This window comes from Anneissia japonica, unplaced genomic scaffold (genome assembly GCF_011630105.1).
Source record: "Anneissia japonica isolate Jap-2015-1 unplaced genomic scaffold, ASM1163010v1 scaffold287833_len2544123_cov190, whole genome shotgun sequence".
NCBI classification, from domain to species: domain Eukaryota; kingdom Metazoa; phylum Echinodermata; class Crinoidea; order Comatulida; family Comatulidae; genus Anneissia; species Anneissia japonica.
This window is the reverse complement of record NW_022757233.1, coordinates 1,335,436-1,347,793: the sequence shown is the minus strand read 5'-3', so window position 1 is coordinate 1,347,793 and position 12,358 is coordinate 1,335,436. Positions and strand designations below refer to the sequence as shown.

The window sequence follows — 12,358 nt, the reverse complement described above, 5'->3', positions numbered from 1 at the left end:
ATTATTAATATATATAATATTATATATATATATATATACATACATATATATATATATATATATATATATATATATATATCAAAAGCATGTAATAAAATATAAGTCGTAAATTAATAACCAACCTTACTATGTACACAGACTGCATGGTAGTAAGAGTATCTGTGGAGTAGTTTTTCATGGAGGTGCTCTTGTATTACAGGAAGCTTTACGCAAGCTTACTGCAAGCTTTCCTAGTGAATACGAGGTATTCTGCACAGTTTTTATCACTTATAAATGACTTCTTTATCCATTAATCTCAGTACATAATCTCACGAGAAGTTTATCTTCTATCCACCATTACCATGGTTACTGGCATATTAAATTTTGATGTCAGTATTTAAAAGACAACAACATTCAAGCACAGAAGACTAAAATGATTTAATTGATCCTATAAGAAGTTTCAAAAAGTAAAAATATCCTACCAGTTTACCCAGTAGTTTCTATTGTAAACTTGATTAAAATAAAAGATATTACTCTCTCTATAGAGCCGGGGATTTCCACAAGGCTTAGAGACAATACCCGATCTAATCCCATGAAGATATCCTCGAAGAGCTAAATGAACAGGTGGTGTCTACTGGCTAGAATATCATGTTCATGTTCATAATTTTTTTTAGAATGCAATCAATCAATTAATTATTCGCTTAAGCAATCATTAAATCAATCAATCAATTAATCGAGCCAAACCAGTGAAATAAATTTCAAAGAAACTTTAGTCTTTAATTTAACGCTATAATAAGAATAAGAATCTGCTGTGAATTTTTGTTCAGCTGTTATAGTTACACTGGCTGTTTCAGATATCATATCAACTGTCGTAAGTCAATTGATTGTGAACTTTGGAAATAAATTTGGATCTCCTGATTCAACATATGGTTGATATGTAATTGGAGAATTACTTATCTGGTAATATCCAATTGTATTCAAATATTATCCATTCAGATAAGATAATTAAGAAAACTAAAAAATGATAAATAAATTGGGATTTTAAAGAAAGATTTCTATCAGTAAAAATGCCTTTTCAATAAGAATGCTTTTATGTTTACAGTACAGAAATATCAAGAGTAGAAAGGTGGATGTTGAATGTATAGGTATGGCGAGCCGAGTTGTCATTCAATCGTAAATAGAGATATCATAGTTTTTAATAGCGATATCTTAGTTTTAAATAGAGATATCTCAATTAATAGAGATACCTCTATTAAAAACTAAGATAGGCCTATCTCTATTTAAAACTAAGATATCTCTATTTATGATTAAATGACAACTCGTCTCGCCATATATAGGCTTAGCTAGGTCAATGTCACTATCTTCGACACATTTCTAGATGCAGCAGATTTCCTGTACTTTAGACCAATACCTGGATTCGGTCGTACGTGGATCAGAGTTCATCTAGGATAGTGTAGTATCTGACTCAAAGTTCACAAAAGCTGCTACAAATAATTCGCAGCAGGTGTAGTTAACCGACAGTCAACATGGTTTCAATTTCTCCGTTCGTCGTTTCATCAATCAACATTCAAATTACACTCATTGCAATAGTTACGGTGGCGATCATTTACTTATTCACCAAAGATCTTCGCCGTAATTTGCCACCTGGTCCATGGGGTTTACCTGTGGTAGGTATTTTACCGTCCTTGGGTAAGCATCCCCATGAAGTACTAACGAAGTATGCTAATCGGTATGGGGCAGTGTTCTCTGGTAAAATGGGAAACAGGCTGACAATATTTGTGAACGACTATACATCAATGCGAGATATGTTTGCAAAGTCAGGGGACATGTTTGCCGATCGTCCATTTATGATAATCACAGATGCTTTCACTAGTGGCAAAGGTGTGTACAATATTTTGAATATATAATTACAAGGTCTATTTGGTACCGCCTTCTAATACTATTCGTCCTGTCACCATGTGTTTTTATATAAATTTTCGAAATATCAAACTCTACTATATATTATATTTAAAAATGTTAATTGTGCGAATGATGGCCTTTGTGGACAGTGTTAAGTTTTATTATTTTCAAATGAGATTGATAGTATTATTAATGTTTTGAAACCATTTTAATGCATTTTTTGTGTATATTCATGACAGTGATTGCGTGCTCTCCCAAGGGATGTTAATAAATATTGAATTTGAATATATCATTTTATAGAGACCACTGTATTGGCCAACAATAGTATTTTGTTTGTCACACATGATGCAGAAAACCCGAAATATTCATGTGAGAATAATAATTGTGTTCCAAAAGTCTACTCCGCTTCCTGTTTTTTTCCTATTGTTCATACATAGACCCTTCTTTTTATTCTACTGGTGCTTATTAAATCACCACAACGCTTTCATTTCAGTGTTATGACGTTTGCCATGTATGCAAAAAGGGTTTGGATTGAGTTCCGGTGGAGGCTGAGTATTTTCCTTCTTTGTCAGATTCCTTTTCTGTTATTCTAAACTTTTTAAATTTATTTCATACAGGGCGATATTTAAAGATGTGAATAATCGACACCTATAATAATGATGTAATTCTCATTATTTCAAGGGCTAGTATCCGGCTACTTAAAAAACAATCTAAAGGAAAAGCGTCGATTTGCTATGAAAATTATGCGAAGCTTTGGAATGGGAAAGTCAAGTTTTGAAGGTACAATCGTTGATGAAATTGAATACCTAACTAGGGAGTTTATGAAAGCCGCCGAAAAAAACGAATGCTACGATCCAAAACATATGTTAGAAAATGCAGTTTCAAATGTCACGTGTCGGATTGTTTTTGGTAAACGTTACGATTACGAAGATCAAGCATTTAGAAGGTTTCTTACACATTTGTATGCATTTCTAGCGGGTGCATCCCAAGCTGCATCTTTGAATTTCATTCCGCTTTTGAAATTTCTTCCCCGAACTGGATGGACAGAACTATCAGAGGATGTTTCAGTTGTCTTTGACGAGTTTGTAATCCCTGAACTGAAGGAGCATAAAAAGATATTCGATATTGACTACCCACGTGATTTCATTGACGAGATGTTCAAAGAGAAACTGGAACAAGACAAATCTGGAGTGAAAAGTGTAGCATATGACAGGGAATCAAGGAAACAGATTGTTGCCGATCTATTTGCCGCTGGAACCGAGACAACTTCAAGTACATTAAAATGGGCGTTGTTGTACTTAGCTCTCAACCCAAGTATCCAGTTGAAGGTACATCAAGAACTAGATTCAGTAACTTGCAGACGTCATCCTCCATCTTTAAGTGATAAACCAAAGCTTGTGTTTTGTGAGGCCGTGGTGATGGAAACACTGCGTATCCGGCCTGCCGTTCCTTTAGGTTAGTTACAAAAACGATACAAAACAATAATGTTTATAACATGCCAATACCGAATTACTCAAATGTTACTCAAACAATAAATGAAACGGAAATGAAATAATGGTTTGAAAAGAAAAAGGAATTTTGCTGCAAAAAAAAAAATGTTTGTAACATTCTTATACCGAATTACTCAGTCCTACTCAAACAATTAATGAAACGAAATATAATGGTGTAGAAAGAAAAAGAAGGAAATTTAGCTCCAAGAGTAAAAACAATGTTTGCAACATTCTTATACCGAATTACACAATCCTACTTAAACAATAAATGAAACGAAATATAACGGTTTGAAAAGAAAAAGTAAGAAAATATTTTTAACATTCTTATACCGAGTTACATGTTGAAACAATATTCTTTCTTGATAAAGGCATTCCACATGCTGCCTTGGAGGATACTACCTATGAGGGGTACACTATTCCTAAAGGAACACCGATCATCTCGAACCTTTGGGCTGTAATGCATGACCCTAACACTTGGCAGGAACCAGAACGTTTCAATCCTGAACGATTCATTGACGTCACTGGCAATTTGATCAAGAAGAATGAGTTTATTCCTTTCAGCATAGGTAAGGATTAACTTCAGGTTTGTAAAAAAATATATTAGTAACCACGTTGTTACAAAATTAAAAATTCTCTAGAAGTTTATAAAAACAATTAATTATGTTTTAATGTTCTGGCAAGTTACCGGTATAAGTTTTCTTTATATGATATGATTTTATCTTCGTCATCTTCTCTTTATCGTTTATCATTGTCATAAAATACAGTATTTCCAATTTCATGCATACCATTATGTAAAACTGCTGACTGTCATAATCATACAGGATTACGTAACCGTATGATTTTATGACAGTCAGCAGTTATACATATAACATGTACGCCAGAGTCGAGTGTACACGTCAAGTGATTCGAAATAATCCTTTGATATCGAAGATTTCTCTAAGATTGAATGTTTTTGTAACTTTAAAGACATTTAGCAATAATCAGCGTCATCATTTTGTTAATTATAGGCTTATTAAAATATATATAAAACCTGAAGTGAAACCAAAATATGCTTCCTGTCCAGCAGTTAGTTGTGATTGGAGTGGTGATATAGCTTGGTGGTTAAAATGCTTGCTTGCAACCCTAGGGTCCTAGGTAGTTTCAATTCCTGTCAGTGTTACGGGATTTTTACGACTTAAAAATCAAATCCATTTCCCAAGCCTTATAATGACACTTTATCAATATACGTAACAGCTAGGCCTATACGTCATATCAAAATATAACATCCCTATCCTTGTCTGATATAAATATTTAGTAACATATTATTGTTACTATATTGCTACACAAAATTATCTCAGGACGAACACTTTTAAACAGTAGGCCTATAATATGTAACCTCTGCAGTGGTATTATGTGGATGTGTTTGTAATACATTTTGGTGGTAAGCTTTGCTGGTATATTTGAATTGTAATAAGTTTTCATAAAAAAAACACCTGCCTTTTCATTTAGCTCATCATACAACAAATGATCGTAAGGGGAAAGACACTGAAACCAATGGAGTAATTACAACAACACGTTTGTACACATTTTAAAGAGCGAGCTTACGGTTAAATTGTTCATATATTAACATTCTAACAAATAATTTCAGGCAGAATTATGATGTCACAAACATATGGATGCTCGGGTAGTATTTTTTATTTATTTATTTGTTCTTTTAAATTTAAAACATCTTTAGAAGGGTTAACATATACAGACGAGATCTTCACACGCTGTTTTACAATGGTCCTGCAAAAACGCTGTACAATAACAACAAACAATAAGGCAACCAGAACAAAACAATATAAAATAAAAATAGTAAAAACTTTGGTGGAAAACTATCCCCCGCCGGACACCAACCCGGTATTTCGGAGTCAAGGTTTCTAGGCCGGAATTACAAGGTAGGACAAGTACAATGACTAAAATAAAAATGGTTAAAATCTATACCCCGCCGAACAACATCCTGGTATTTCTTAGTCAAATTTTCGGGGCTGGGATTACAATTTTTAACTTAACTACAAACCTAACTAAACAATGGTAAAAACTATCCCCACCGGACACCATCGCGGTATTACAATTTTTTAAACTTAACTACAAAATTTAACTACACAATGGTAAAACCACCCCCTCCGGACACCATTAAGGTTTCGGGGCTGGAATTATATATCAAAAAAATGGGTAGTGATAATCAGAGAAAGTGTTTTATTATAAGTAATTTTGAATAAATTAACATTCTTGAATTCTGATTGGGATTTTGTTCCAAACTTTCGCTCCAGCGATTTTTTAAAGAACCATTCATTCAGTTTGAAATTTGGGGATAACGTTAAGAGCGTGGGCGTATCTCGCAGAATATCCATGTCGGTCAACAGCGATTTCAATATTATCACATAAGCGGGAAGGTGCAATACAATTTATACATTATTTTTTACGCATTATTAAGGTTTATGCAGGTCCTCTATTGATGAGTAATTACCATTTTAGCTTAACAACAGATGAAATTGTTTATTCATTTGTTATTCATATTCAGTTTAACTGTTGGTTTTTCCGAACTGTGAGACATTTTAGGGGCTGATTGGCAATAGCTGATTGAATGATGGTTAGGAGATGATTCGGAGAGCTAACTGGGGAGTGGATTTTGTGGGAAGGGTAATTAAGGTAGGTGTACTTGGAGGGAGAGTCTAATGTTACGGTGTTGCTAGCTGAGAAAATATGGGAATGCGAAGTGATATTTAACTTCTGTTTTTTGTTGATGAGAGGCGGCCACACAATATGTATTAAATTTATAAGTCATGAAATACTGGAACCTAGGGCTGAAAGGATTGACATAATTAATGTCGAAATATTGAATCGTGACACGATGGCGTGCATTTCGATACTTGGAGTACGGTATAAACTATCTTATCTAGGGCTGAAACATAACGTGATCCACTTCACAACCTGTCAACAGTGCAAGCTGGTGTAACTAAGCATGGCCGGCCGAGAATGGTCATCGTGTGGTTCGAACTCTCGACAACGAGTTTCACAACCTGAATGGAAATCGCTGCGTCAAACCGCCTTCCCCAATTAATTGAGTAATTTATTTGCCCACCAAATTTCCACTGGGTCGGGAGGGTGTGAGGCGCAAAATTTAATTTTAAGGAGAGGTTTATTACATTTTTTCCGTCGTAAACGAGTTAAGAACTAGTATACATAAACACTTAATATATACACGTTATGCGCAAGCGCAGTTTTAGTATCTTACTTTACTTTTGTGATTCAAATTACAGGAACCATCAGCCACTAATTCCGCAAACTCAAAATGGAGGTGGTCTACAAGGATTTGCTCTCTAGAATCAACATCCAAACAGTCGTCGCTGGATTTACAACTTTACTGATTCTTGTCTACTTTACAAAAGACCTACGCCGTAATCTGCCTCCCGGACCATGGGGCCTACCCGTGGTTGGAATTCTGCCTTTCGTTGGGAACCAACCACAAAAATCATTTATGAAGCTTGCTGAAAAGTACGGTTCTGTATTTTCGGCGTACCTTGGAACCAAACTTGTAGTGTTTGTCAACGATTACAAATCGATGAAGCAAATGTTTGCAAAATCGGGAGACACGTTCAATGATCGTCCAAAACTTATAGTCATTGATCAAATAAGTCATGGCAAAGGTAAGGCTAGGCATCCAATTTCTGGTTTGCATATCCTAGGTCTGATAGATGTAGAACTTTTTGAGATTGTAGCGTGCTATGCGTAGCTTGATTGAATTTTGGTTTACTCTAGAGCAATTTGTACGAGTTCACATTTAAACGAAAGGCAAATCATACTACGCGTAAAGTAGCATTGCTTATATCATGAACGCGTTTAAAGCCCTTTTAAGCATTCAAACAGAAAAAGTTTGGACGAAGAGTTTTATAAATATTTAGATAGGTCAATAGAATTATTCAGATATTAGGTACGGTATACACTTTTAAAACAATACAAAGCATTAGACAGTGCATCTACAAGAAGAACAATATAAAACTTTAAAAAAAAGAAGGCATGTTCAACATTATAGGTGTAATTTTGTCCTACCTCACGAAAGAAATCGCAAGTTGTTCTCGGGTGGGACTCCAGCCCACGATCTCCAGATCACTAGCCTGGCATCATATCTCTAGACTACCGAGCTTGCACCTGCTGGCCAGGGTTTCAATTCGAGTCCAGGTAAGCAGCGGGTACTGCAATGTTGAATATACACGCCCCCACTTATCTTACCATTTATCATAAAGCAAAAATTATAAAATGAAAAAAAAAAATATTATTTTGCAAAACAGGTATTGCATCTGGATACCTGCATCTCAACCTAAAGGAAAAAAGAAGATTTGGTATGAAAATGCTTCGTAGCTTCGGAATGGGAAAATCCAGTTTTGAAAGTACCATTGTTAACGAAATAGACTATATGAAGGCTAGGCTAATGCAGGTTGCAGACACGAAAGTGAGATATGATCCGAAGCATATCATTGAAAATGGCGTTTCAAACGTTACGTGCGGAATTGTATTTGGGAAAAGATATGAGTATGACGATCCTCAATTTAAAAGATTTCTGAGCATACTATATGCCAATCTGGAAATTGTATCTCAGTCTGGCGCTCTGAACTTCATACCATTTATGAGATTCATTCCTGGAAGCGGTTGGAACAAGGTTTTCAGAAATGTTGAAATGTTCGTAAACGAATTCATTAATTTTGAATTGGAAGAACATGCAAGAACCATCCAGGTCCACAAGCCACGTGATTTTATCGATGAGTTTCTGAAAGCTAGATCGGAGCTTGAAAGTAGTGGGGAAAATGTTGACGCCTTTGATGACGAGTCAGCAATACACATCGTTGCAGAACTTTTCATCGCTGGTACAGAAACGACTGCGACAACCTTAAAATGGACATTGCTGTACTTAGCTCTTAACCCCGAAATCCAGGCCAAGGTACACCAAGAATTGGATTCAGTAACTGGCAGGAGACAGCTTCCAACTTTGAAAGATCAACCGAAGCTTGTGTACTGTGAGGCTGTAATGATGGAAGTCACACGAATCCGACCTGCAGTTCCTCTAGGTAAATTGTTATCAATTTGCTTACATGATTTAAAGAACTCAGCACTAACTTGATCTAAATATATTAATATTAGTCACAAATGATTAGATTTAATGTGTAACAACAGTAATAATATTAACAACAATGTACATTATAATGGAATGAACTTGTATAGCGCCTTACACAATTGAAAATCACAGGAGTGGCACATTGTACAGTGAATGACACGATGTATAAGGAGCACTTCATACCAAAAAGTACTACTGTGATTCCAAACATTTGGGCAGTGATGCATGATAAAATGACCTGGCCGAAACCAGAAGAATTTAGACCAGAAAGATTCATTGATGGCAATGGTAAACTGATCAAATACGAAGAATTGATTCCGTTTTCGGTCGGTAAGTACAGTATTGCTTACTGTAGGAAAATAAATTATCTTCCGTTCTTCCTTAACGTCAAAGCCAGTGCGCCACCACCATTGTGACAGCTATCATTATCAATAAGATCAATAACTTTTAAATATTTGGTTTTTGTTTTTTTTAATATCGCAGGCCGCCGTTCTTGTATAGGAGAGCAACTAGCCCGAATGGAACTGTATCTGTTTTTTACGCATCTTCTGCATCATTTTCAATTTACATTGCCTACGGACAAATCCAAGCCATCCACTTATCCACACGTTGGAGCAACGTTGACTCCGAGTCCATACGACCTGATAATCACAAAGAGAACCTGCTAATCACTTATTGACACAATCACTGTTATACTAATATAGGCCTACACTAGACAGTAGGTTATTTGATGCTATGTAAAAAAGGTACCGATGAAAGTCCTTGTTGTACATGAATAAAGTTAAAAAATTATGAATCATATTCGTACCATGGAGCTCAAAGTATTCCAAACACTAATCTCTTTGGAAGAGCATAAAATGAATGATGTACAGAGAAATCCTAAACACTTAATGGTGATTTAAACTTTGACTACGTTCATACACGGCAGCTAACGGTAGCAGGATCCGGATTACAAAAATACGCGCTCACCCGTGCATTCACTTAGGATCTGGATCCTGCTAAGCGTTAGCTACCGATACGCGGAACAGCTCATTCTTCTGCTATTTAGTTCTTTGTTTATATCCAACACCCAAGTTAGGTGACCGTCACCGGGTCACGCCCATCGCTAATGCTGCGTTCATTAGAACTTGTGAAGTCGGTGTTTCCCAGTCCACAACTTGTGAAACGCGTTTATCTCGTTGGTGAACTTGTAAACACAAGTTGTGAACTCGAGTAGAATTTCCTCGATTTGCACAAGTAGTGTAGTGTGGAAAATGGTGGATGTAAAACACAAACTATGCACAACGAGCATAGGTATTTATTGCAATTTGTTTATTAAGTAATATTATTTCAGATAAAAAGACTGTTGTTTGTATGTTTTATTTGCAATCCAACATATTTTTTGTATGTTTTATTTGCAATCCAACATATTTATTGCAATTTCTTTAAGTAATATTATTTCAGATTAAAAAAAAGTTTTTTGTATATTTTATTTCCGAACACATTGCAAAAGTGACAGCAGCCATTTAGCGTTAGAATGCACTCTTCTTGTGTACTCGCATGTTACAAGTTGTGAAATCAGTTTTCACAAGTTCTATTGAACGCAGCATCAATCCCTCTATTACACGCACATATTTCCAATTTCCACTGATCCGATCATCATCTTCTTGGTGTATCTGGATAGGGAATTTTCTTGTATGAACGTTTAGCGCGTATGTTTGTGGTCTGGATCCTGCTAACCGTGCTGACGGAATGAACATAGCCATTATATATAATCGTTATTTCCGATAACGCCCTCAGGGGAATTTTCTAGAGCTGCCTTCAGTGGGGTTAAGTAGCTGGGTAAAAATGGGAGGCTCTCCAAAAACTTTATATATTTATAAGTCCAATTTAAAGGATTTGGAGTAAACCGAAACATGTCGTCCGTTTTACACTGATCTATTTTATTTTACATGAACTAGGCTTCTAAGGGGTGTATGTGCTGCGGGAGCCCTCGAGTGATAAGATGTAAGTTGGAGTGGGCGAACGATTATTGGCTATTCATCAAAGATAGATAAGAATTTTATCAGTCATTATACAGTGTATTTATTTTTCAACCTAACTAGTGGGCCGAATCTTGGAAACTTCAAAAGCTATGGCTTTTTAGGTATTTACTTGTCCAATTTATACGGTCATTCGTCCAACATATGTATGTGCCTTTACTTATGTTGTTATTTTGTTCATTTGCCATCCCTGTAAAGTTCGGGACATGTGGCATTTTCCTTGGCTGTCTTCCCTCTTGTTGCGAAGAATTTGCAATTTGCCAATTTTAAAGTTTAGGTACTCCCGTTTTACGGTTGTATTATGGTCCACTGCTATATATATCTGTCCCTTCCAGCGGTGGCGCGAGAAATTTTCCGACAAGGGGTCCGACTTGTCCGACGGAGGGGTCCGAACAAGGCGACGAGGAAGCCTTGGTCGACGGCCAGGAATAAAAAAAAAAATCCCTGTTAGGGTTCATGGGAAGAATTTTTATGGCTTAATTTGGTCCTAAATGTGCTTTTAGACCACAATATTAGGGATTGGCAATAAAAATATAGTAATGTGTATAGGCAAATTATAATTATTTTTTGGTACCGCTCAGGTAGTTAAAAATCAAACACACCTTAAATTTGAAACGTAAGGAACGCCGAAGCGAATGGGGGTTTCTTCTCGTGCATCAATGGTGCCCTAACTATTCCTTCTCCCCTAGCGACCAGGGCAGTAGGGCCCAAGACGCCTATGGAGCGCTATCGCTCAGTTTTCGGTTCTTGAACTGCAGTTTGATTATTAATTTTCTACAGCGAGTTTCCTGAAAGACTGCCATCGTGTTTAGAAGTTCAGAAACTAGCGTTCTTTGACATGTTTTGAAGAATTTTACCAGATACATAGTTCATTGACAAATAAGGAGTTTGTGGCCCCATCTGCAAGTTTTGAATTTGACCACACACATAGCCGATAATAACTCTCTGCAGCCTTATTAACTCACTGGCAATTAATTTATAAACCGCTCTTTATTGCCACATGCAAATGGAAATCGCTGCGTCAAACCGCCTTACATGAGTAATTTATTTGCTCAACAAATTTCCACTGGGTCGGGAGGGTGTGAGGCGCAAGATTTAATTTTAAGGAGAGGTGCATTACATTTTTTCTGTCGTAGACGAGTTAAGAACTAGTCTGCCCTGTCATGAAAAAACCTCTCAACTAACACATTTTTCAAAAATCACTTTTTTAGCTTTTTGGGCTATTGGGGGAATGATACACCTTGTGTTGTATTCAGATTTTTAAAATTATAACTAGAAATATGAAATTTAAAAATCAAAATACCACTCAAAAGTCTGTGTTACTATTTTCAACAAAGACTAACTCAACTGCAAATGCCATGAAAGACCTATCTCAATTAACAATTAACACCTCTTATGTCATGGAAAACTCAAGTGCACAACAATGGTGTTTACTGCACAGCAATATGCTATTTACTGAAATGCTGTTTATAATTATAAACATCCAATAGTTGTTTATCCTTTAAAGAGTGTCACAATAATGTACAAATAACTGTCAATTAAATAATATTAAATATTACTCACTTAAACTATTTTAGTTTTAAAGGAAAGGTTTTCACATGCTTCCCACATTTTAACTTTGTTTGTCATCAGTCATACTAGCGCCCGGCGTTAGATACGCCTGGCGTATCTTACAGGTCTGAACGTAGCCATAATCAAACGCGCGACTTTGCTTTGCGCACTATTCTGCGATTCTTTTTAGCCCGTTTTAGGCTACGTTCAGACCTGTGAGATACGCCAGGCGTATCTAACGCCAGGCGTACGTTAATCCATGGCGTAACTAGCGAGATGTCCAGACT

The 12,358-nt window shown here is 36.1% G+C and overlaps 3 protein-coding genes across 3 annotated transcripts in view; 2 read left to right on the top strand and 1 right to left on the bottom strand.

Moving 5' to 3' along the window:
* LOC117124610 (lactoperoxidase-like) overlaps positions 1-238 on the bottom strand; it is a 16,216-nt gene extending 15,978 nt beyond the window's left edge. Inside the window, exon 1 of the mRNA XM_033270906.1 lies at positions 123-238. Within this exon, the coding sequence (XP_033126797.1) occupies positions 123-178 (56 nt within the window). The 5' untranslated portion in view covers positions 179-238. The remainder of the gene's footprint in view (positions 1-122) is intronic.
* A 1,149-nt stretch (positions 239-1,387) lies between these two features.
* Positions 1,388-4,008, top strand: LOC117124504 (cytochrome P450 2U1-like). Its single transcript, XM_033270730.1, has 3 exons — positions 1,388-1,860; positions 2,560-3,333; positions 3,737-4,008. Exons 1-3 carry the CDS (start codon positions 1,506-1,508, stop codon positions 3,943-3,945), a joined length of 1,338 nt encoding a protein of 445 aa, XP_033126621.1. The 5' UTR covers positions 1,388-1,505; the 3' UTR covers positions 3,946-4,008.
* Positions 4,009-6,332: 2,324 nt separating this feature from the next.
* On the top strand, positions 6,333-9,300 carry LOC117124503 (cytochrome P450 2U1-like). The gene is made up of 5 exons (XM_033270729.1): positions 6,333-6,454; positions 6,650-7,036; positions 7,679-8,452; positions 8,632-8,829; positions 8,983-9,300. The coding sequence occupies exons 2-5, from the start codon at positions 6,682-6,684 to the stop codon at positions 9,165-9,167; spliced, it is 1,512 nt and encodes a 503-aa protein (XP_033126620.1). The 5' UTR covers positions 6,333-6,454; positions 6,650-6,681; the 3' UTR covers positions 9,168-9,300.
* Positions 9,301-12,358: the final 3,058 nt, after the last annotated feature.